This window comes from Pleurodeles waltl, chromosome 7 (assembly GCF_031143425.1).
Source record: "Pleurodeles waltl isolate 20211129_DDA chromosome 7, aPleWal1.hap1.20221129, whole genome shotgun sequence".
In the NCBI taxonomy this organism is placed as follows: Eukaryota; Metazoa; Chordata; class Amphibia; order Caudata; family Salamandridae; genus Pleurodeles; species Pleurodeles waltl.
In genome coordinates, this window is record NC_090446.1 from 983,803,301 (window position 1) to 983,830,106 (window position 26,806).

At 45.3% G+C, this 26,806-nt stretch overlaps 1 protein-coding gene across 1 annotated transcript in view; it reads right to left on the bottom strand.

The window, feature by feature from the left end:
* Positions 1-883: 883 nt before the first annotated feature.
* Positions 884-26,806, bottom strand: part of KIF19 (kinesin family member 19) — a 279,912-nt gene continuing 253,989 nt past the window's right edge. The window contains exons 19-20 of the mRNA XM_069199793.1: positions 14,688-14,847; positions 884-3,957 (exon numbers count right to left, since the gene is read on the bottom strand). Of these exons, the coding sequence (XP_069055894.1) occupies positions 3,791-3,957; positions 14,688-14,847 (327 nt within the window). The 3' untranslated portion in view covers positions 884-3,790. The remainder of the gene's footprint in view (positions 3,958-14,687; positions 14,848-26,806) is intronic.

The following is a 26,806-nucleotide window of genomic DNA, read 5'->3' on the forward strand; positions in this document are numbered from 1 at the left end:
ACAAAAGTATGAGTCAAAATTGTTATCTACCTCATGGTGTTCTTTCTCTCATTTCAGAGAGATCCCACATAGAAGTACACCCATCTTTGCATCTCAGTCCACATGCTCAGTCCAACCCAACAACATCTTCAGGTTTCTTGCCAGTCTATGCAGAAAATGCAGATATCAGGTTAGCAACAGCGGTGTTGCCACAGGAGCTTTTGTGAACCCAGTTTCAAACAAAAGTGTCAGGTGTAACAAAAAGTTTACTGGAACTAGCGCTACAGGCTGAAAAATCTTTCAAACTACTTAATCTACAAAGCCCTATGTCAGTTCAATTAATAAAATGGGGTCCATGAGAATTTAGAAAAGCTGAAAATTCATTGGATATGTTTCATATTCAAACAAATCGATGAACATTTTACAAAATGTATTCTGCTTCTTTATTGTGCAGAATGACAAATGTTGAGACTTAGTGCTTGGATCAATGGAAAGAATGTAGTACATCAATTTCAGTGTTTTTGTTTTTAACATTCTTTGTTTGATTCTATAAATACAGTAACATAACATCATTGTCAGTTGTAACTTCCCTCGTCACATTCTATGAGTATACTTATATGATATATTGCTACCATAATATCATCTAAGTATGGTACCATAATATCATCATGTAATAAACACAAAAGTTAATAATAAAAAATGTACACCCAAGAGACAACACTTTTGTAAACGATATTTAGAATATGATATTTATGTAAGACAATACTGATGCATATGATATTCTGAAATACAAGCATTCTATCCAACGTCTCATTCTAAACATCACAATTTAACCTGGTTAGATTTGTGGCACATGGCATCAAGGAACAGATAAAGCAAACAAACAAAACTAGCAGTCACCACATTTTCATCAAACTTGGTTTATTCAAATCATTAAAAAAAATACCAGAGCAATAGAAACTGTACAAATTTCAAATCGAAAGCAAAATTTAAGAATAAATAGAAAAACAGGATATTAGGATACTGCCAGCCCTTCATAAAAGGTGCAGAAAGTCTGTTTGATCAGACCAGAGAAGAATAAGGTTGTCAATGTACATTAAAGCCAAGCGCACCATCAGTCGGTGAAAGAGCTCTCCAGCTGGCTTGGATTAGAAATATGAAATGTCTGAACACAATTCAGCCAATTAAGGAGCCTCTAACATGATATGTTTCATGGAAGAAGACACAACAATATAAATTTAGAGCCAGAAAGTATGGACTGCTAGTCTCCCTTCTTTATAAGGAAAAAATAATGGATATTTCGTTCAGCTGAGTAAAAACTGAGAGAGGTGATTAAATACTCAACCGGTCATTACTGTACTGATAAAGATCACATTCCTGTTCTTGAATAGTATGATTGTGACTCTGCCCCATTAAATCAGTTACCTTGCTGCTTTAAGTACGAAGATAGAAACCAGTCATCAAATCAGAATTGCATTTACCAGAATGTATTGTGATCTGAATCCAGAAATTTTGTTTTTTCCAGTGAGATTCAAGAGCACTGTTCCAGAATCCTTATGCTGTGAGGTTGAAGTAGCTGGGGAAATGGGTCTTATTTCCATTTTACCCAGCACTATAAAAACTAGTGGAGTCAGCTGTACCTTAGTATCCTAAGTGAACATGTCAAACTGTTGATGCTGTATACATATTTGTATACATATTTCTGGTCACTTTTACTCAGGGATTCATAACTGTGTATGTTTATGTGAAAATTACTCTGCAGCCACAGAAATGCCCCACCCTGTCCCAAAAATATTGTAAAAATGCATCACCCAGTTTGGGCAGAACTGGGATTAGTAAAGGCTCATTTCCAGAGGTTGATGCATATTCACAGGGGATATAAGCAGAAGAGATGGCTGACTGTATGCTTGAAGAAAATATAATAAAAATGCATTTAAAAGAGACAATCCTAGGAGAATCAACACTTTAACAAATCCTCCAATAATGCATATTTCATTAGCAAATTCCAGATCCTTTTCATTACTAATTGGGGAATTTTAAATCCCTTTTTAGGGAGGGTTTGTAATACTTGCATGATTTTTTAGAAATATTTATTATCATTCTTTTGACCATCATGTAATTCTTGCCAGAATACGTCATTTATTTCTAATTCAAATGTTAGAGTTTTGAATAATTTATATAAATATTTTAAAAAGATTTGAGTGACTTTTGTTAATTTTAATGACGATTCAGGATCAGCTTTGGAAAGACTATTTGTAAATCATCGAAACTCCTCGTTATTCAACAAGACATCAACTATGCAGGATTAGGGAGTGGAGTTTAAATAAACACACGAAGCCATGTGTTACTGTCATGCTCTCAAAGAGCCTTGCCACACCTGACAAAATGTTATTTTAAAAGGTGTGAATAACTGTAGCCATGAGATGAATGACCCTGCCCAATTCCAATGGAAATAGCAGTCAATATTTTACCTTAATAATAAAAATGTGATACCTCAGCGCCGAAAGCAAGTAAATAGTAATTACTTTATAGGCACCAGGCTTTTTAATGCTGCAGTCACTCTCCCTATTGCTTCCCTCTTTCAGCGTAATCACTTGTTTTTATAAAGTGCTATTATCTATTAGTGGTGTCGACGAGCCATTCAGCATGAAAGGTTCAAATACGACCAGTACTGTGCAGCACACACTGTGAAGTGAACCTGTGGAAAAAGACGATTCACCCCCGACTGGCCTTGCTTGGAATTGCCTGTTAGGGATTCTTCCGATTCTCTCTATATGAGACTCAAATACTGACCAAAACACACAACTACCCAATCAAAATGCAGTAAATAACAGCCCACCTTCCAGCTAAGCTGAGCCCCTATCTCCTCATAGATGGTTCATGCCTCATCTTTCACGAATCTTTAGGATGTTGTTAACCTGATTCAAGATAGCTTCTCCTCAACCACTACCCAAATGCAATGCACGTTTGGAAACCGTGTGCACTTAATTGATTGGACATACAGTCCTCAGATTCACAAACCAAATATTAAGGCATGTGGGCAATCATTAACGAGACAGACATGTAGAAACTACATTTTTTACAGAACCTTTACAGCATTACAAAAAACTAAAATCTACGATGTGCTGTTGAGTTGCATAGAAAGTGCCATCGGACAGCTCTTGCAAACTACACTCAAACTGCTGCTTGGACTCCCACGCATGTGCAGCTCAACAAAGGGCCTTTGGTCAAAAAGCACCCTCAGAATCAGCAGAATGGTGAAGAATGTCCATCAATTACTATAATGTGTTGGAATCCTGCCTTCCCAGTCGGGAATCATTTTAACTACATTTCAGCGTTAATGGGTGCATTTCTCATTGTTTCTGTGTTGCCGACAATAGACTTCTCCGTAATTTCCAATCAATTGTTTAATTACAAGCACATTGCATATATGGATCCCAGCAATGGGCATTACTCCTTGCAGAATGGACTTTTCCTTAATAAAACTTTGAGTGTTTTTCCTTCCTTAAAAAACAATTCACAAAAAAGGAGTTTTGTTATACTGCATGTTTCCTTGTAGGAAAATAAATGTCCTTTGGTTTGTTAACAGGAACGAGACAATCCAAAATTTAAGATAGGAACAGACTGAATGCTATCTGTGAGTCTACTTGACTAACCTTAGGCAAGCATGTTGCTTGTGGATCCCTTGGTTTCAAGCGCCCCCCCGTAATATGTAGTCATCCTTTCATGGTAAACACCTTGCAAGTGCAAGAAGCCCACAGTGGGTAGGATATTGTTCTAATACACAGCACAATTCCTGTTGGTCTTCAGATCAATGCTTTCGAACCCTGCCTTCTTTTCCGTACTGACTATGAACGTTTCCTTGGGGCTGATTGAATCGAAGGCGCTGACTGACATTTGGTGCCTTCCTCAGGTTTCCAGGATGGTTGATGGGAAAGCTGATAGCGGATGAGTCAGATACTGTTGCGGCTGGGCCTGCTGGAAAAAGGAACAACAGATAAACATGTCGGTTCTCTCCATGCATTTGGCCAATACAATATTAGTCCTTGTAGTAATTTAGGACATCAGAAAGTATACACTTTTATTCCATATGCAATTTTGTGAATCCATTTAACGTTAGCAATATTTATGCCTAATATCGAACCAAACACACCTCACAGCTGTTATATAGAATACTTAGTTAGCCATTTTATAAAGCAATGCATATTTTAGAACACAGGAAGTTATACAAAAAGCCTGATTTATACAGAGATCTGGAATATCGAGTAGAACTCTGGGCGTGTGTGTGTGCATACAGGGAGTGCAGAATTATTAGGCAAATGAGTATTTTGACCACATCATCCTCTTTATGCATGTTGTCTTACTCCAAGCTGTATAGGCACGAAAGCCTACTACCAATTAAGCATATTAGGTGATGTGCATCTCTGTAATGAGAAGGGGTGTGGTCTAATGACATCAACACCCTATATCAGGTGTGCATAATTATTAGGCAACTTCCTTTCCTTTGGCAAAATGGGGCAAAAGAAGGACTTGACAGGCTCAGAAAAGTCAAAAATAGTGAGATATCTTGCAGAGGGATGCAGCACTCTTAAAATTGCAAAGCTTCTGAAGCGTGATCATCGAACAATCAAGCGTTTCATTCAAAATAGTCAACAGGGTCGCAAGAAGCGTGTGGAAAAACCAAGGCGCAAAATAACTGCCCATGAACTGAGAAAAGTCAAGCGTGCAGCTGCCATGATGCCACTTGCCACCAGTTTGGCCATATTTCAGAGCTGCAACATCACTGGAGTGCCCAAAAGCACAAGGTGTGCAATACTCAGAGACATGGCCAAGGTAAGAAAGGCTGAAAGACGACCACCACTGAACAAGACACACAAGCTGAAACGTCAAGACTGGGCCAAGAAATATCTCAAGACTGATTTTTCTAAGGTTTTATGGACTGATGAAATGAGAGTGAGTCTTGATGGGCCAGATGGATGGGCCCGTGGCTGGATTGGTAAAGGGCAGAGAGCTCCAGTCCGACTCAGACGCCAGCAAGGTGGAGGTGGAGTACTGGTTTGGGCTGGTATCATCAAAGATTAGCTTGTGGGGCCTTTTCGGGTTGAGGATGGAGTCAAGCTCAACTCCCAGTCCTACTGCCAGTTCCTGGCAGACACCTTCTTCAAGCAGTGGTACAGGAAGAAGTCTGCATCCTTCAAGAAAAACATGATTTTCATGCAGGACAATGCTCCATCACACGCGTCCAAGTACTCCACAGCGTGGCTGGGAAGAAAGGGTATAAAAGAAGGAAATCTAATGACATGGCCTCCTTGTTCACCTGATCTGAACCCCATTGAGAACCTGTGGTCCATCATCAAATGTGAGATTTACAAGGAGGGAAAACAGTACACCTCTCTGAACAGTGTCTGGGAGGCTGTGGTTGCTGCTGCACGCAATGTTGATGGTGAACAGATCAAAACACTGACAGAATCCATGGATGTCAGGCTTTTGAGTGTCCTTGCAAAGAAAGGTGGCTATATTGGTCACTGATTTGTTTTTGTTTTGTTTTTGAATGTCAGAAATGTATATTTGTGAATGTTGAGATGTTATATTGGTTTCACTGGTAATAATAAATAATTGAAATGGGTATGTATTTGTTTTTTGTTAAGTTGCCTAATAATTTTGCACACCTGATATAGGGTGTTGATGTCATTAGACCACACCCCTTCTCATTACAGAGATGCACATCACCTAATATGCTTAATTGGTAGTAGGCTTTCGTGCCTATACAGCTTGGAGTAAGACAACATGCATAAAGAGGATGATGTGGTCAAAATACTCATTTGCCTAATAATTCTGCACTCCCTGTACATATATTAGGACACACAGGCCCTCGTTATGACCTTGGCGGTCTTCTAACCGCCAGGGCCATGTTGGCGGTTTCACTGCCAACAGGCTGGTAGTGAAGATCACCACATTGTGAGTGTGGCACATCCCCACTCATACCGCCTGAGTGGTTGGACCCGCCAGGCCGGAGATGAGCATCTCCGACCCGGCGGTCCACAGAAGACCGCCGGAGGGATTATGAGCCACCTTTCCACCAGGGTATTCCGCGGCGGTAGCACCGCCACGAAAACCATGGTGGAAGGGCTACAGGTGACAGGGAATTTCTTCCATGTCACCGGCAGACGACTCCTGCACCCCCTCAGCAAGCACAATACCCCCCAACCTCCCTTTCAGGGACAGCACCCCAACCCCCTCCAGGTAAAGCACCCCCCACATACATGCACACGCACACAGACACCCACACGCACCCCGCATACACTCATTCACCAACACTGACATACACGCATTCACTCACATGCATCCATACATGTATTCACTTTTACACTCATACTCACATACATTTCAACATTCATACTCACATTCATTTTAACATTCATACACACATTAACTTCAACATTCATAAATGCATGCACACATGCAGACAAACATGCATACACACTTACATTCACACACCCAGACACCACCACTCACACACGCACACACAACACCTCCCACCCTCTCATCCCCCTCCCCTGTTGGATGGCCCACTTACCTTGTCCGGCGAGGAGGTCATCCGGCAGAGAACGGGAAAGGGCACTTCCACCTCCGGCAGCGCCCCGCCATCAGTACACCGCCATGCCGTATTACTGCTCATTATACAGCGGGGAGAGTCCTTCTGGTGGGCCGGGCCAGTGGTGGAACCACCCATGTGCCTCTGCCTGCCAGCACGACTACTGCTGGATTTCCACCCAAAATGTGGTGGAAATCCAGCAGAACTCATAATATGGTGGGCGGAAGACCGCCTGTGGCTTTGGCAGTCTTTCAAAAAGACCACCCAAACATAATGAGGGCCACAGTGAGCGACATATTTTCTTTGCATTTCTGAGTGTAGTGTGGTGCCATGACTCCCGAGAGGCAAAGCCTTCAGTGGGTCATTATGCGACTCCCTCAACTATGGTATGAAATAACATATTGCACTCTACAGCTGTGTACAGGGCTGGCTTTAGCATTGGTAGCGCCTGGTGTGAGAATGTGTGTTGGTGACCCTCCATGGCCTTCTTCTGCACAGATTCCGAAATCACCACCTTCCAAGTGTGTCCTCATCTCTTCATAGCCCCTTCTCACATTTATTATTTAATTTTTTTTTAATGCTACTCATTACAAGTAGGGTTTCAGAGCCCTTTATATGACACACACACATTATATGCAAAGAAGATGATTCATACAAATGTGTAAATCAATGTATAGGAAATGTTGCATAAGACAATGAGGGATACAAGGAGTTGGAGTCACATGTAGTCTGTGCTGGTAGGCATTGTATGCTACGAATGCTTACTGTGGAAAAATGAAAAGTCAGGATTTAGAACATAACACAGTGGTTGGGGTTGTGTACATGAATAAGAATGTATCACTACCCAAAGGTGCAGTATGTGGTACCTTGGAAAGAGGAAAAGTTGAGAAAAAAAAAACTATCTAAACTCACGCCTTGCAGTTTGCATGCAGTTCTTCGATGCCAGTTCATAACTCACTGTTGTATTCAAACAATTGTAACTTATGAACTGTAAGTGACAAAACCCACTGACCTATCTACAAGTAAATACAAATCTGTGATAGGCATGTTGCAAGTTGTGTTTGCGGCAGGCACCTTGGTGCTACTTTATGATGAGTGAAACCTGTCACTAGGCAAAACACTGGCCTCCTCATCAAGTACATTCACCACCAGAGTAATGCCATTGTAATTATTATCTGAAAATTGCTGCTCACACAAAGATCTCTGAAGCAGGTGGCTTAACACTGCAAGACATTTTAAAACGCACCATCTCTGTGATCCAATTAAGTAAAGCCAGCAAACACATTCCATAATGAATGTGTTCTTCCTCAACTTACAGGAGCTCACTCATGACTGGGAGGCACCATAGCAAGTTTGCGCAGCTAACTGCACGATAGACTGGATCGGGTCATCGGTGGTGGCCACTGTAGTCACTATTGCCATTGGGTGAGAGGTTGTTGTGTGGGCAAGATCCATAATGTAACCTAGTAGCCTAATCTTTCATCCTTCTAATGCTAATAAAACGAAGACTGCTGGTTTATAAGTGATCCTATTTTTATAATAACAATAATAATAACAGCAGCTGACAGCTTAGCTATCTCTCTCACAATGCTCTCCAAGTTCTCGGACGACACCATGAGGGTGTACAATCTATCACATTCCACAATCCAATGCTAGAAATTTAAAAACCATAAAGCAGAAAATTGAGGAAGCCTGACCCAATGATACAGCAAAAAAACAAGTGTGGACTGGAGGGCCTCATGTGGCTGCCATGGTCGCTATACGTTTACCCTGCTCAAAATAATGAAATAGCTCTTTTATTTAAGTGAAATGCTCATAGTGCAAGTTTATGTAAACTTTTCACATGTGCAGAGCACAGAACTGTTTTTGCTACATTTTGATACGTGTGTGATAGGGCATTGGTCAAACAAGCTATTCTTCAGTGAATTTGATATTACAATCATGAAAAGTTACAAGAAAAATGAGAAATCAGAATGTGTCCCACATTTCTCATTTTGTCATTGGAAAGCAACATGAATAATGCACAACTCACTGAAACATATTCAAACAATAGTTACACAGAGGTTATGAAGTTATGAACTTATTGCTCTAAAAATATTTCAAATCGATAATTACTTCACGTAGTTTTCGGTGGCTCTATAATCTCTACCCTCTTTGACATGCTGGTACAAAAGTCTTTAATAATAATTGGACCAAAATACTTTTTCTCTTGTCTTTAATACGCAATCAGCAAGAATAAAACAACGGGAAAATTCATCCATAATTTAGCTAGGGCAAAATGTTGGAGATAAACACTTTAATAGAAAAATGTGCATATTGCAGTTTCCAACAGCGTGAGGTGGAAAGAAAGTGCTGTGGAGCATGCTTGCTGGAGACCTGTGTGCATAACCTGCAGGCTACGGATCCGAGTTTAACAGCTCAAAGGGTTAACACCCTTGCTGCAGAGCTGAGCTGTATAACTTCCAGCTTACATGTGCCAATCCCATTAAGACAGCTCAGAGGGTTAATGCTCTTTGTTGACAGATTCCAGGTCCACTAACTTTACTAAACATGGCAAAACACTCCTCACAAAAGGATCTGGTAGGAGGCTGCAATCCATGCAGAGCTGACACAGCAATAGGTTGGGCAATCGTAACTTCTATTACTTAAACCGCCAAGAAGCCATGCCGTTCATGTTGTATATTATAGACTGGGAGGAACTCATCTTCAGCCAGGAGGGCCGCGAGGATGCAGGTGATGGGAGTGGGGCCTGCTGTCACATTGCCAGGGGGAGGGATGGTGGATGCTTCAGGTGCAAGCCGAGGGTGGTCCGAGTTAGTCGGTATTGGGGCACGGGTGGGAGCCACGGGTGGCTGGTGTTCAAGGGCTAAGGGGCTGCGCCCCTAGCCTTTTCTGGCCTCTCTAGTGAAGCATATATTTAATTACATGATGAAAGTAAAACATTTTCTGCACAACATTTTCTGAGTGAAAGTTGTGCACTTTGAAAAGCCCCACTGCGTCTGCGTCAGTATGTGGCTGAAAGCTGCACAGCAGGGCTCACAGGGCTTGCCCACGCAAAGCCCTTACGTTTTATCAGAACGCAGTGACGTCCCTGGCTTATCTCCTCCTCCACCAGAAGCCCTGATAGTAAACAGCCTGGAGCGTTTTTTGTTCAGCCCGGGTTTCTGAAAACTTAATGTCACTCCGATATTATTATCCACCCTTTCCTATTTACTCAAATGGTGGGGTGTGATCAGAAGGGTCTACGTACCAGAGGTCACATTATATTAAAATAATGTGGCATTGCGCAAAGTAAATCCCCTTTTCCTGCATTACAAGCAGTCTGTGGCAGAGAAATGGAATAAATACAATAAATAACTCCATCCAGGGCTCTCTGGGAGACAGGAGTGTGACCTCAAGTCATAAATATGCCAAAGACAACCCTGCACACAAGAAAGTTGGAGCTCTATCTTTTTTACAGACAATAAGAAAAAAATCTGTTCTCTCTGCTCTCCTCTCCTTTCACTGCCTCTGTAGGTGATTTCCTCTCTCAAAGGCAGTAATGGTTCCAGTAATTTATCATAGCTTGTTATGCTTGTTTTATTTCTTCTGCAGACTAATGACGTGATATGTCATATTAAACATGTAATCCGCAGCTTAAATAAACGTGTACCTTTTATCACTGAAACTTCTTCATCCCAGCCGTCTAACATTCACTGACATAGAGCCCACTCTTTCCCCCATTCCTCACGCAGTAGAAGTAAATGCAAGCATGAGTAACTTGGTGTCTTGTCTTGGGTAATGGTAAGTGTTATAATGCTAATCTTATGTTATCTTTATGGTACTGAGACCCCTTGTCACACTAACCTCCCCCACTGTGACGCCCCAGGCCCTGGCTGCAAATCGCTGGCTCCTTTAGAAGGGGAGGTGCTGCATTTGTTCCCTCATGAAATTGATCCAAAAGACGAGCATGGTTCTTGTTCCCTTGCAAAATTGATCCAAATATTGGATTCAAGCACAAAGGGAGAAATATGTGTTTATAGTAAAGGCATTTATTTGCTGTATGGCCTTAAAACTGTCCCTATCATCATGCCCTTAGCATTAATGCCAAAAAGATGAATTGATATGCAAACAATGAATATTAAAAAGTGGTTTAGTTACTCTTATTTCACATGTTTTAGTTAATGTTGCTTTCACCAAGAGAGTTAGCTGTTTCATCATGATCTGTTTCTGTCTTGCCTAGTGCACACTTTGATTAGAGCCAGGTGTTTATGAGGGGCTTTCATTGAGAGTGCTGGTGCTGAGGCTGAAGGTAAAGCAAAGTGCCTGTCAGTGTGTTGGAGTCTTCACAAAGCACACAGAACAATGGTCACGTTTTCCAGTTACATTTGACATTTAGGGCCAGATGTATCATGAAGGCCTTTTGCGATTCGGAAATAGCGATTTTTAAGAAATCACTATTTCCGACTCGCAAAATGGCATGTATCACATTTGCGAATCGGTAATAGCGATTTCTTAAAAATTGCAAATGCTATTACCGAATCGCAAATTGCGATACCGGCCCCATTCGCACCTATGGGCCTGTTGGCCCATATCTGCGAATTTTTTGCATTTCCAAAATTGCGATTTCTTAACTAGAAATTGCAATTTTGGAAATGCAAAACCCCAGGGTGCCTTAGGCCCCCTCTGATGCACCCCAAAATAATTTTTTGGGACATGTAAGGTGCACACATGAGTGCAATGTATGTTTGGGGTGGTAAAATGAGGGAGATGCAGGGAGTGCATTCAGGGGAGAGTGAAAAGAGGGTGCTGAAGAGGAGAGAGGAGGTTGAAAATGTGCATATGGATGAGATGTGAAGAGAAATAGGGCAAACATATCTAACATTAAAGAACAAATAACTGAAGGCCCTACTCCTTCCGCATGCCTCAACAATATTTAATTCATAGTCTCACAATTTCAGAATTGAAACATTTTCAATGTTAATTATTTATAACTAATCATTGTTGTTGCCCATTTATCTTCCAAAGCGAACAACCATTGACAAAGTCAACTGTACTGACAGGCTTTACGTGATGTCAATTGTTGTGTTATATTTCTGGATGCAATAACATCTCCTTTAGCATTTTCCCTTTTAGAGAGCCCCCACTTTTTTCATCCCACTTAAAGACCTGTCTGCACATATTTCTGTATGACTGGTTGCAGCCAACAGTTGTGTGTGCTTCCTGATGCCTGGTTAGAACATATTCTTCCAAAGTTGATGCCGCTTGGAGTGCAAGACAGAGGGTAAAAACACACTTTAAAGGGCCTGAAGTTGTTGCAGTGTACAATTTGCACATTAAAGTAAAGGGTGAACGTATTAATGCAGTAAGATATGTGTTTAATATTTGAAGACTATACATTCCCACTGCTTTATAAACCTTGCTTTCTCATTAAATTTATTTCCTTTCAAATGGACCACTTGTCAATCTTTTTTCTATTTTTTCTTGGGTGGAGGACCCTCCCTGGACCCCACGTTTGTCCACTGAGCTTGCTCGCTACATAAAAGTCGTACCCAGACTATTACGCCCCACCACTTTCAAATGTCACCAGCCGCCACTGGTGGGAGCTATGCAATTTGTTCCTGGTGTAAGATGTCACGGTGCTACAGCGCTCCTCGGTTATCAAGTGGGTTACAGATCAGGGAGGGAGGGGGAATAATTGGAGATGGTTCAGCTTTCTGGAATATGAAAGATGCCCTGGCTTGAAAACTGAAAAGCAACTAGAAGAAATAAAATCTTATCAAGGGATCTGTCTGAAAATTCTGACAATATTGAGAAATCGCATGCAAAGTGGAAGAACTCATGTCTTTCAAACAGCAACAGGTAAAATTGCAAGTCTGAATGCAGTAGTTCCACCCCACTCTGTGGGCATGGCCTTTGTGCTGCAATTTTGTGACACACTGGCTTCATAGCCCTCGGACTAGAGTACCTTTGGAACTTTAGCAGTCATCGTTTATCAATGGAAGTGCACTCTTTTTGTCGATGTATGAAGAATATCAGCTGAGCAGGCCCTGTGCAATGAGCACCGCTAGTGCGTGAGCAACATTGTTTGTCTTTTATTTCCACAACGTTGTGGAAATGAAAAATGGTAACGGCACTGAGTTCTGGCTGAATGCAAATGGCGCCTTCCCTGATTGTGGCACCTAGTGCGGTGGCACCGGTCGCACCGCCCTATAGCCGGCACTGCCTGTGTATCCATCATGTTTTTCATGTGTATTTTTTAAACGTATACTAAAACTAGAATGCGAGGAATCAAACTCGTGAATTGAGGGAAAACATACACTGAAGTGGCCTCAGGCCACTGGACTAGTCATAGAGCTGTTTCCCTTTAGAAAATCACCGTTACAGGCAATCTATGAGGCAGTAAATAGAGTTAATCTCATAACAGTTTCACTGTACTATGGTCATATATGTTCGAGCTGCCTATTGTCTTCTCTTGCAGAAGACTATGCAATTATTTATTATTGTGCATGCATGACAATGACTTCTGATTGGTCTCCAGAGACGTAATGTTAGTCCCCATTTAGTTACTAGACCAGACATGTTACCTGGGACTAAGACTCTGTGCAATTGTTGACAAGTTGCAAGCACAACAAAACTCACTCCTTTTGTTTCACCTACAAAGCAAATTCGGTTAGGGAAAATCATCTAAATCTGCTTGAAATGAATACTAGCTAAAAGGGAGCATTTCCTGCCCAAATACATTTGGGCATGTAAATGGGATACCCACAGCTACTCTGTGGGCTGCTAAAAGCCAATCAGAATGGTCCTAACACAAAGCACTTTTCCTTTTGATTGAAAGGTTGCCCATTTGGAATGCGTGCAGACATGGCTGGTGTAGCAGGTTCTCAGAGGTCGATCCTAACACTTCAGAAGGTGTAGAGGCCAACCGAGCAAGGGCAGCAGGAAAAGGTCTAGGAAAGCTTGAGGACTGCAACCATCCCCTAGCCTCCGCAAGCAGAGCATTGAGAAAAGGAAGTCAAGGAACAAAAGGGAGGGAAGGCAGGATGGTACCAGGAAGCCAACCACCCCCAATACACACCTTGTCAGCAAAAAACATGAAATCCCAGCTGTGGAATTAGGTCAAGGATTTCTAAGTGGCCAACAAAGGAAGTGGGATACCCAATGGGAAAGGCTAAAAGGCCAGGAGTGGGACAACAGCCTAATTCATACTCCAAAAGCTGTTATATACAGCTGACTAATAAGGTCTGCAGGCTTGGTAGTCACAAGCTTCCTTGGTTTAGTGGGGCAGAGGCAGCAGCATTAGTCTGTATCAAGAACATCTACTGGTGGCTGGAAGGTATAAGAATATGCTTGTCAAACCTGTGGACCTTGGGATGCCTAATGGCAGGGACACTAGGACAGGGCAACTGAGGAAGCCAGGGGCAGTCTCAAAACACACACTTCACTTGCAGCCCAAACACAGCCAGAAAGGCATACAAGATCAAACATGGGTAGCTAGGAAAGCCTAGAAGCTGCTGTGCTCAGCTTAAAATAGCTTCAGATCCTGTGTACAGTCAAATGTTGAGCACCATTTGAACTTCTGCCTATGAGCGGTGACAGTGATTTATGATGCTTATCATTGAGTTATGGCTTCATGCTCATGATTTATGGTTTTTATCAGTGATTTATGTCTTTGATTTGAATAACTAAATTGCTATTAGAGGTCAATTGGATGGTTAGGGGAAAGTTGGATCAGATAGCATGATTGGGCAGGTTTTGCGGAATAAACATGTTGCAGCAATCTGATAAGTCGCCTCTTCAAACGATGAAACTAGGGCCACATGTTAGCACCATATAGTACAGATATGGCATTGACTGGCTGAATCTCAAAAAACAACCTCTGACTTAGCTGACTGATTTTTTTTTCATACAGTACACTTTTTGTTTGGTGCAGGAAAAATGGAAGCCTCAAAAAAGAGAAATATATTTGCGGGATCACTTCTGCTTGCTGTGAGATGAAAAATGACCTGGCATAGATGTAACTGTCTCTGTCTGTTGTAGTAGGTCTTGCAAAGGCTAAGCATTTAGGACGTGTTCCCATTGTTTTTCTCATTACACTGTACTCAGTCGAGAAACGCCTCCAATCACCTACCTGCATACTGGTTGTGAGGAAGCCTGACTTTTGCGATTGGAAGGATTACTTTCCCATGGGGTCGACTGTTGGAGGGTTGGATTCCATTAGTCATGATCCTGTGCTCAGACGTGCTTTCCAGGTGGAGTGGTCTTGTGACATTGTTTTTTGGACGAGGAAGCTGAGAAAAGACAGACAGTAAACAGCGGTAAGAAAATGCATTTGTTTCCTTTTTTTCATTTTTACTCTTAGAGAATATGACTTTTGCTGAGTAGGATCTCAATTTCAATGAATAGGAGTAGCAGATAACAGTTAAACATTTACCCAGAGCATATTTTGAATCCAACACAGTGGCTCAAATTTACACAGATTTAAAATTTCTCAAATTGCTCCATCTCTGATCAATTAAAAGTGGCTTCTGTTTACATAGATTACCTCCCAGAGGCTCAGCAAACTGTGAAAACGCAGGTCACACAGAAGGTACTGTTACTAACTGAATTTTTATGACACAGCAGATTATTTAAACAAAATTATTGTTTAAAGCTAAAGAGGTTGTTTTCCCATAACATGCTTTACCCAGTGTAGTCATCTTTCACAGATTCACAACTTTGCCTCACCTGCTAATTAACAGATAATCTTTCTGTTGTCTTATCCCATCGGTGTGGTGGGCAGCTTGGAGCCATCCTGCACCACCTTGGGCGTGTGTGGAAGACAGCTGCCTACCTACGGGGAAGCACTTATGCTCCCCCTCGTCAGCCCCCCGGCAACATGACCACCACCAGTCATGGTAGCGGTAGCGTTTCTGCTGCTACCCCGATCCCTTACCTGGTGATCTGATGATTTCGGCGTGCACGCCTCATACCGATGTCATCAAAACACACCAGGGACTCACTGGAAGCCATTTGTTTCCAGTGTGTCCAAGAGGAAGGTAAGTTTTTCCTCTGGGGAGGGGTTGGGAAGGGCAGAGAGGAACAAGGCAACAGAAAGATGTTTTCCTTTCCCCAGGTGTCTCTCTGCAGTGCATTCCTGCTGCAGGATCGAGGGTGGGGCCCTGATCACGTAGCATGAATGCACCTACTAAATACCAGGAATTGTATTTTCTTTTGGGGCGTGGCTCCTTGGTCAAGGGTGAAATATTTTGGCCATTTTCTCCACTCCCTCTTTCCCCCAGAGCAGAACGGCCATATTTTTAGGCCGATTTGCCCCCAAAGGGGTCAGAAAAGTACTAGACACCAGGGACTTTGTTATTTGCACACCGGGGAGAGGCCCTATGGCCAAGGGTCGCTCCTTATTACTGGGGCAATATTTTGGCTCTTTTCTGCCCCTCTCGGGGCAAATAGGCCATATTTTTAGGCCCATCTGCCCCAAGGGTAGCAAAAAAAAACACTAGATACCAGGAATTAAGATATTTATGCATTGGGAAGTGGGGCAATATTTTGGCCATTTTCTGCCTCCCTGAATGCAGATCAGCCACATTTTTAGGCCCATCTGCCCCCAAGGGGGGACAGAAAGTACAAACCAGGGATTAAGTTATTTACACATCAGGAGCGGCCCCTTGGGCAAGGGTCGCTCCTCATTATTGTGGCAAAATTTGGGCAATTTTTGTTGCCTCCCTGAGGACAGAGTGGCCATATATTTAGGCCCACGTGCCCCCAAAGAGCGCAGAACACAACTAGACACCAGGAATTAAGGGGCATATTTATACTCTGTTTGCACCGTTTGTGCATCATTTTTTTTCATGCAAAAACAGCACAAAATTAACTCCATATTTATATTTTGACACTAGACCCGTCTAGCATCAAAATATAGGAGTACCGTAATTTTTTGGATGCGTGAACCCACCTTGCGTCAATGTGATACAAGGTAGGCGTTCCTGTCAAAAAAATGACTCTAAGCCCATAGCGCCGTATATATCCCCTCATGCAAAAATGGTGCGCGGGTGGGAGGCAGGCCTAAATAATGGCGCTAAGCCTGCTTAGGTCCATTATTTAACACTTGTGTCAGACCAGGCGTTAAGGTATCTGTGGACACATTTCCATAGCCAAACACCATTAAAACCACTAGGCACCATAAAAAAGTTTCTGTGTGTCTATGAACTGAAGTTTGGTCCTCACTGCAAAGCTGTAGAGGTGAGGTGGCGTCGCTGGGAAGCGTTGGATTCATGCACTTCCGGCAGAGTCGATATCTGGCAGTCACAACATGGTGTGGCGACTTCCATGGAGTCGCGGACTTTGGCGAGGCTGCTGCGGAGTCGGGCCCGCGTATTCATCGCACTTCAGTGGACCAATCCTTCAGTTGCAGGTGGTGTCACAAGATTCAGCAGCAGCATCAGTCCGGAGTCGTCTGAAGTCTTGGATCTTCTTGATTTTCCACCAACTTCTCCTTTCAAGGGCCCAGGGACTAGTTTAGGCATCACTTGGCAGGAAGTCCAGGTGCTGGCAGAAGAAGTCTTTGATGTACCTGAGGCTTCAGAACAGGGTGCAAGCTCAGTCCAAGCCCTTGGAGATTCTTCTCAAGCAGGAACATACCACAAAGTCCAGTCTTTGTACCCTTTTGCAGGTAGAAGTATCAACTGCTGGATAGCCCAATAAAGCACAGTCACAGGCAGGGGCAGCACTTCTTCTCAGCTCTTCTTCTTGGCAGAGGTTTCGCTTGGTTCCAGGAGCAAATCTTGAAGAAATCTAAAGTTCTGGGGTTTTGGGTCTAGTACTTATACCCCTTTCTGCCTCTTTTGAAGTGGCCCAACTGTTGTTTACAAGATCCTGCCTTGACCAGGCCAAGCCCCAGACACTCACCAGGTGGTGGGAGACTGCATTGTGTGGGGGCAGGCACAGCCCATTCAGGTGTAAGTGACCACTCCTCCCTCCACTCTAGCCCAGATGGCTCATCAGGATATGCAGGCTACAACCCAGCTCCCTTTGTGTCACTGTCTAAAGGAGATTCACAAGCTCAATTGTTAGTCTGACCCAGACAGGGAATCCACAAACAGGCAGAGTCACAGAATGGGTTAAGCAAGAAAATGCCTATTTTATAAAAGTAGCATTTTCAAACTAACAATCTAAAAATCAACTTCACTAAAATATGTATTTTAAATTGTGAGTTCAGAGACCCCAAACTCCAAATTTCTATCTGCTCTGAAAGGGAAACTGCACTTTAAAAATATTTAAAGGCAGCCCCCCCATATTAACCTATGAGAGAGATAGGCCTTACAACAGTGAAAACCACATTTAATAGTATTTTGCTGTTAGGGCATGAAAAAACACATCACTACATGTCCTACCTTTAATATACACTGTACCCTGCCCATAGGGCTACCTAGGACCTACCTTAAGGGCACCTTACATGTATAAAAGAGGAAGGTTTTGGCCTGGCAAGTGGGCACACTTGCCAAGTGGAATTGGCAGTTTGAAACTGCACACACAGACACTGCACTGACTGGTCTGAGCCATGTTTACAGGGCTACTCAGGTGGGTGGCACAATCAGTGCTGCCGGCCTAGTAGTAGCATTTGATTTACAGGCCCCAAGCACCTTTAGTGCACTCTACTAGAGACATACTAGTAAATCAAATATGCCAATCATGGAAAAGCCAATTGCACATACAATTTCACATAGGGAGCACTTGCACTTTAGCACTGGTCAGCAGTGGTAAAGTGCCCAGTGTAACAAAAACAGCAAAAACAGAGTCCAGCACACAGCAACCAACCTGGAAAGTATAGGCAAAAAGTTAGGGGAGACCACACTAAGGATGCCAGGTCTAACAATGGTGTAATCATTTAAGCTTATTTAGCTTCTATTTTATTGTGTCAAATTCTGTTTGGATTTGTGCAAGATGTGTTTTGTGTTGTTGTGTGTGTAATTTTCTTTTGTTTTTATCTTTCTAGTGGTGTATTGTTGGTCCTTTAAGTGTCTGTGCAGAGTAGGTACAGGTGATCCTCAGTCTAGCTGTCTCTAGCAAGAGAGTGGTATCGTTTTGAGTATGCAGGTCTTTGTGTGCTTTGTACTGATTGACTTTTCCTTACAGATTACTGTATGCCAGTAGTTTTGCTTTCTGTGAAGTAAAGCAACAGTTTGTTTATTACTTATTTTACACAGTGTTGGCTATTGTTGACTTAATTGTTGTGTTACTTTTATAAGTAAGGATTATGGATAACCGAAGGATTTCCGCTCAGGAGATTGTTGGTTTGGTTTTTGAATCTTCCTAGGACTATGGTTCTGAGACTGACTCTGCAACTGAGACAGAGGAAGAATTCCAAGACTGTGGGAGTGAATTTTCTGTCCGATAGGACTCACCTGATGATGAAGCCACTCTCAGTGCAGAGGAAGTGCCTCATTTAGAGGAGGACATTGATATCTCAATAGTATAGCAAGAGGAATCTGGATTGCAGCCTGGGGCTAAAAGGCTTCCAACTGGGAATATTGAAGTCTGGGTTGCCCCATGGTGAACACTGGTGTAAATTGAATACTGAAACTTTTTGGCTATAAATTTCTTTCAAAGAGGGCGTGGCTTGAGCGTCAAGATGGCGGCCGCACCTTAAAGGTGCTCCGGACCCCTCCGTCATCCGCTCAAGAAACGCGCATTAATGGCCCTCCCCGGAGGAGAAGGGAGACGGCGAAAGGTCAGGGCAGCCCCTGGGGCGACCTATCTGCGTACCGGAGTCCGGGGGCCCAAGGGGAGCCGAAAACGAACGGAGCACCTCGCACTTAAAATGGCGGGCGCTCCGAACGCATAGAAGGCGGGCGACAGAATGGCGATGACTGGGGCCGTGGGCGGCCTGCCTGAAAGGAAAGGGAACCGCAGAGACAGCGCGTGGGACTGGTAACACCTGGTCCGCGCTGCGAACCCGGCAAAACTGAGGGGGAAAGAGGAGATTCTTCGCACGGGGCGTCCCGCGCACAAAATGGCGGGCGCTCCGAGTTCAAGAAGCGACAGAACCTAGCGGCCGCGGCTGGGTGAAGCCCGTGCCCCCGCAGACAGGAAGGGAGAGAGGGCGACACCGGACCGGAGAGAGGAGGGGGCGGCGCTGAGGCTGGGGCAAATCCGAAGACCCAGCAAGCACCAGGGGGTGCCCCGAAGGACGAAGACAGGGTGGCCTCCCTGCTTCTTCCCCCCGCGCTGGTGAGTGACTGCTGCCCCTGGCCCCATCGATCCGGAAGGCACCCCCGGGAGCCCCCCCCCTCTGGAAGACACAGCGGAGACGACGCCGGGCCCTGAAAGTAGGAGGGAGCGATTTATTCTCCTCCCAGCCCCTCCCCCGTGACTAATAACCTTCGGTCGCCAGGAGCCCCAGGACCTGGGGGTGCGAGGTGGACGAGAAGGGGAACAGGCCCTAATGGGGATGCTGGTGTGAAGAAGGACGGAGGTCCTTGTAGTCAAAGGTGAGGAGTGTTTCCCCCCCCTCCAATCTATACCACGAGAAAGGAATTACAACCAAGGCACAGCGGCGGAGGTGGGCACACCGGCAGAAGTGGGCATTCCGGCAGAAGTTGATGAGAAACGCGGTATGGGGATAACGTACATGCATGCCCAAAAGGCAGTTAAAATGGGCAAAGATAGACAAACCCGCCCTGCCGCGGCGCAGACGCGCATCGACCAATTTGCCACGGGCCCCAGTGGAGCCCCGAAAGATGACCGAAGGGCAGAGAGTGGCGAAGGGAAGCAGGCCGGGAACAGTGACCTGGCGGCTATCCTTCAAGCAATACAGTCATCCCAAGAAGCGGTGGAAGGCAAAATTGGAGAATTGAGGGGGGATGTGGCCCTGGTACGCCAAGACCTTCGTAATGCAACAGTGAGGATTGCGGAAATGGAGTCCAGAATCTCCACGGTGGAAGATGATCTGGCGGCCCAACTTGGACAGCAGAACTATACCGAAGGGCTGAAGATGCCTAAAATAGATCCCACCGCAACAACCTCAGAATTGTGGGACTGCCCGAAAACACCGCCGCCTCCTCCCTGGCCATATTCCTGGAGGACTGGTTCCGTCCTGGTTGCCCCGGGATCTTCTGACACCCTGGTTTGCGATTGAACGCGCCCTTCGGGCCCTGCAGGCTAAACCCCCCCCCCGGGCTCTCCACCGAGGCCAGTGATCCTTAGACTTTTCAACTTCAGAGACAGGGATGCGATACTCCAAGCGGCAAGATCAAAAGGAGACCTGCACTGTTATGGAACCAAAGTCATGGTGTTCCCAGACTATACCAAAGATATTCAAATGCAACGCCGCTCGTTTACAGAAGTTAAACAAAAGCTGAGGGCGATGGAGGTGCCGTAACGTCTTCTCTTCCCGGCCAAACTTAGGGTGGTTCACAACAATAAGACCTACTTCTTTGAATCCCCCGATCAGGCTTGGAAATGGCTAACTGAAGAGGTCCCGATGGGCCTTAGTGGGGAAGAGCGGCGGCTGGCACTCACTGGCCAGCAGAGGAACAACCAGCCACGACGGCCGGGGGGGTCCCGCCGGAGAACTCATTCCAGAAGGCGCAAGGAGAGGGGAGACTCGATCTCGGGCTCCCCCTGAGGATCCGCAGAGGAGACAACCCAGGGGCCTGGTGTGGAAGAGAGACCGAGAGACACGAGAGGGGACCGGCGATCCGGAGACTCTGGGGAACTGCTCCCCGGAACAGCAGAAGACACTGACCTCTCACGAAGCCCAGTGTTGTGAGTCCTCCTCCGGAGAGGGGAAAGTTGGACCAGGAGGGCCAGAGACCAAGACGAGGTCACGGCGCTTATGTTCAAGCGTAACAAAACTTAACACTTCTTAATCCGCATGTATGGAGGGGTCCACCATAGCTCAGACACTAAAAGTTATCAGCTCGTTATGTTTGGGAATGAGCTGTTGGTATTGGGCGACAGATGCTTCTGGGGGGAAGTATGGGGTGGGAAGGGAGTTGGGGGACATGTTTGGTTCTACCCAGCCAAAAGGCTGTTGTTACTGTTCTTTACAGTTAATGTAGGTCTATGGTCTCCACTACCGGCTGGAAATAATAGTAGCAGGTCACTCCGACAAAGAAAGCACACAGGCCGGGCTGAATTCTGTCAGCCCGGGTTCGCTCGGAAGGAACTGAGGGAGAGATTAATGAGGTCAGGTTATGGATGGGTAAGGGGGGAGGAATGGGGATGACTCACATAATATCATGGAACGTCAACGGGCTCCTTGATAAGATAAAAAGGTCAGCGGTGCTCGCCTACATTCACAGACATAAACTTAACATACTCCTGAAGCAGGAGACACATCTCATGGGGAATCAATGACCCTTCTTAGCCCGTAAGGGATTTGACAGGGTATTCCACGCAGGGTTTATGAGAGGCTCAAGAGGGGTTGCAGTATTGCTGCATCACTCACTACCCCTGGTAGTGAGACGAATGGAGAGACCCACAAGGGAGATATGTGGCAGTCTCAGGTACGGTAGAGGGCCAGACAATGAACATTGTGAGCGCTTATGCTCCCCAGAACATGGTGCGTAAGACTCTAGGAGATCTGACAAGACTATTAGCAGAACTTCCCCCTGGGAACACGGTGATAGGGGGCGACTTCAACGCAGTCCCAAACCCAGGGCTGGACACGAGTGGGGGACCCTCAGCCCATATAAGGCCTGGGCCACTAGTTTGGAAGGATGGATGACGTCAACGGGGCTTTGTGATGCCTGGAGGGCGTGGCACCCTAGACGCAAACAATTCACGCATAGTTCGGCAGCCCACAACACTCAATCCAGGATAGACCTGGTGTTTGTGTCAGCCAGGGAATGTGGACACCTCTCCCACATCTAGATTCTACCGCATGGGATCTCAGACCACGCGCCAGTTCGGCTCAAGATGGGCCTTGCAGACCCGCTGATCCACCCCATATGGAGACTAAACGCTTGGCATTTACAAGACGAAGAAGTTGTTGATAGCTTAAGGGAGTCGTTACTTGATTACTTTAATATTAATGAGGGCTCGGTGAGATCACCCGGAACCCTATGGGCTGCAAGTAAGGTGGTACTGAGAGGGACAGCTAAGGGCCTAATCCGTGCTCGGGAACGCACCCGGGACTCCCGAATCACCCGGCTGGAGGCCCGTGCCACTCTTCTTGAAACAGAGCAAGAAACACACTCGAACGAACGGATAACCAGACACCTCTTGCTGATTCAGGAGGAGATACGTAGTTTATCCCTAGAAACGGCAAAACACATGTGGCGCGCCTCCACGGCACGAGTGTACGGATGGGGCAACAAAACAGGGAAACTACTATATTGGTTGATTTCCCAACAACAGGCTCCCCGAATCGTCCCTGAGATATGCAATGAACAAGGGGAACGGTTGGTTGAACTCCAAGAGGTGGCCGAAACGTTCGCTGAATTCTATAAGGCCTTATATCGAGCGACAAGTCCAGAGAATACGGGCTCCCCAGACCGGTTCCTGGCAAATTCTTCTCTCCCGGTACTGCCCACAGCAGATATACGGGCTTTGGAGGAGCCGTTCACGGAGGCGGAGATCGGCGATGCCATAGCGGCAATGGGAGTTGGGAAAACTCCCGGGCCTGATGGATTTCCTAATGAATCTCTTTGTTGAGGTAGATCAGAAAGGCCTCTTTCCGGACGGGCTAGACGTTGCCACCATTGTCGTACTGCCTAAGACCCAACCCCCCTCCCTCTCCTGCGCTGACTATAGACCCATATCTCTCATTAACAGTGAAGTAAAGATCTACGCCACAATGCTGGCCTCCCACCTCAAGAGGGTGTTGCCCCTACTAGTGCACCCGGATCAGTGTGGATTCATGACCGGACGTAGCATGCGCCACTGTATACGAAGGCTCCAGGTGGCCCTCGCAAGGCAACATCGATTGCCCCAGCACTAGGCTCTCCTATTCGTCGACTTCGAAAAGGCACGCTCTGGCGCGCCGGTTTCGGGCCAAGATTCCGTAGACTAGTCCAGGCCTTGTATACCAAGCCCACTGCGCGGGTGCGGGTCAATGGAGTCTTGTCCTCGGCCTTTCCGATTCATCGGGGAACCCAACAGGGCTGCCCCCTCTCTTCTCTCCTTTTTGCCCTGGCCATTGAGCCATTAGCGGGAATGTTGAGAGAAGACCCGATTTACGAGGGTTGGAGATGGGGCCTCTCTTGCGAAGACCGAGTGGCCCTATACGCGGATGATGTCCTGTTATACATGGCAAACCCGGGAGTGACCGGACCCCGAAGCTTCCATCTACTGCGGCACTTCGAGGAGGCCTCGGGGCTCAAAATGAACCCATCCAAATCGGTACTGGTCCCTCTGACGCGGTCACGAGACTGCATCGACTGGCAGAAGGTGGTTCCGCTACGCCAGCTAAGTTTTAAATATTTAGGGATATGGATTGCACTGCTCCCTGAGTTATCCTGGTCCCTGAACCTCAATCCATTGGTGTCTCGCATATGGGAAGACCTTAAGCAATGGCATTCATTGCCACTGAATATTTTGGGCCGTATAGCACTGTACAAGATGATGGTCCTACCGCGCCTCTTATATGTGGTCCAGAACTTGCCATTCACGATCCGGCGCTCGTGGTTTAAAAAACTGGATGGAATTACCGCCTCCTTTATGTGGGGAGGAGCGAGACATAGAGTAGCGTCCCGGAGCTGCCGAAGAGAGGTATATGATGGGGGACTGGGCATGGCCGACTCTTACCTGTACTATCTGGCGACACAACTCCTGGTGGTGCACGATTGGTTTAACGGGGTTGGTCAGACCCAGCATATCAGGTAGAACTAGACGCTTTGGGGTATCCCCAGATCCTGGATGTGTTATACGGAGCTCCGATCCCCAAAGATTTGGAGTCCATCACCGGGGCGGTCTTCTTAGCGTGGAGAGCGGCTCTAAGGCATAATGGCTGGAACAAAGTGGTTACCCGGCAAACCCCGCTGAGGCATGGCAGTTGGCTGAGAGAGACAGCCAAATTTGAGGGATTCAGGAAATGGGACACACTGGGAATATCCTTGGTGGGGGATGTGTGGAAAGGAAGTCTGATGAAGTCCTTTCAAGAAATGCAGCAAGAGTTCCAGCTATCCCCGAAGCAATTCTTTAGATATCTCCAGCTCCGGCACGCCCTTGCTAGGCACTTGAAAGAAACGTCCCAAATACCGGAGTTCAATCAAGTCGAGGCCAAAACACTCATGGGCAGCCTGGGTAAGAAGGGGGTCTCCCAGATCTACAAAATGCTGGTCACAAATGCACCCGGGGACCTAGGCCATCTTAGGAAGGGATGGGAGAAGTGGGTGGGACCACTTGAGGAAGAAGACTGGACAGAGGCACTGATGGCTCCCCGGACGCTGGTGGTGTCGACGAGGCTGAGGGCGACACAATTTTATTTTTTACATAAAGCATATTTGTCTCCAGATAGACTGTACAAGATGGGTGCCCTCGGTTCTGCTCAATGCTCACGATGCAGGGAGGACCAGGCTGATTTCTTTTATATGATATGGTCCTGACCCGTGATTCGAAAGTTCTGGGAGGGAGTAAACCATGAGCTGAACAATGCCTTGGGATCATCACAGGTACTGACCCCCAAAATGGTACTACTGGGTGTGATGAATGACATGGAGGGATCTAGAGCAGATAAGACGTTGGTTGGAACAGCGACTATGGTTGCCAAGAGAGACATAGCGGCTGCTTGGAAATCCGCCATGGGTCCCTCCCTTCAGAAATGGAGACGGGGGTGGACTGGTGTGCAGCCCAAGAAAAAGTGGTGTATGAATCAAGGGATGTCCCCATAAATATGAGAAAATATGGGGGAAATGGGCGGGACTGCTAAGCTAAAGGGGCTCAGACCAAATGTATACACATGCTCCTCTTTCCTCTTTCTTTGTGCTGCCTAATTATGGTACTTCGGATCTTCTTAGAAATCTCAAACACGTAAATGCTAGACCAGAATTAACTGTCCAGTCGGTGTCAAATAGACCAAGGTTTGTAAGTTACTTGTATATTTTACCTGTACCTTCTTTAAAAACAATAAAATTTGGTTATTCAAAAAAAATAAAAAAAATCTTTCAGTTGCATAATGGGTGATGATGTATTTTTTGATGAGACTGTTGATCAGACTAATTTGTATGCTGAACAATATTTGAGGAACAACAGAGCCAGACTTAAGCCCTACTCTAGAGCTAGACGGTAGACTCCCACAAATCTGCATGAGTTGAAGAAGTTCTTAGGTTTAACGTTTTTGATTGGCTTAATAAGGAAACCATGGCCGTCTTCATATTGATCTGCTAGTCCGTTGATGGCAACTGCTATATTTCCTGCACCCATGAGTCATGATTGGAATTTGCTTCTGCTTTGAATGCTGCATTTTGTTGGTAATGTTTCAGCATTGCACAGGATCACCCTGATTGTGACCTTCTCTTCAAGATTCAGCCAGTCTGTGATCATTTTGTAGACTGCTTTTCAGAGATCTATGTTCCAGGGAAAGAAATAGTTGTGAATTAGTCTTTAGTCCTGGTCAAGGGCCGTTTGTTTTTTAGGCAGTATATTCCTGGCAAGAGGGCATGCTATGGAATTAAAATGTATTTGCTGTTGGAGAGTAGTAATGGAAATGTCTAGAATTTCAGGGTGTACACTGGTAGGATTTCTTCTATTGACTCCCTGATTGTCTGTCCCCCTTTGGAGACAGTGAGAAAATTGTGTGGGAACTTGGTAGAGGACACCATTTATATGTAGATAACTTCTACAATGGTGTGGAATTGTTCAAGGTAGACACTGTTGCATGTGCACAATCCGCCCAAATGGTAAAGATTACCCTAAAGAACTTGCATGTAAAAACATTTCAGAGGGGACAATGCAGTGCTTTGCACAGTGATGAAATTCTGTCTGTGAAATTTTCAGACAAAGAGATGTCCACTTGCTGACAACCACTCATGATGAAAGTACACCACCTGTGACGGTTTGGGGTCAGGTTACTGAAGTGTGCAAACCTGTGTGAATTTTAGACAATAAGCACATTGGTGGTGTAGATAGAGTAGATCAGAGGTTGGAGCCTTACACTGCTGTTTATAAGCCATATATTTGGTATAAGAAGTTGGCTGTCCATTTGATCCATTTGTCAACTTTTAATGCTTTTGTTGTAATCAAGGATTGTTCTCCAGATTCAAAGATTACTTTTGGTCAGCTTCAGCAGTCTGCAATAGGCACCAATGT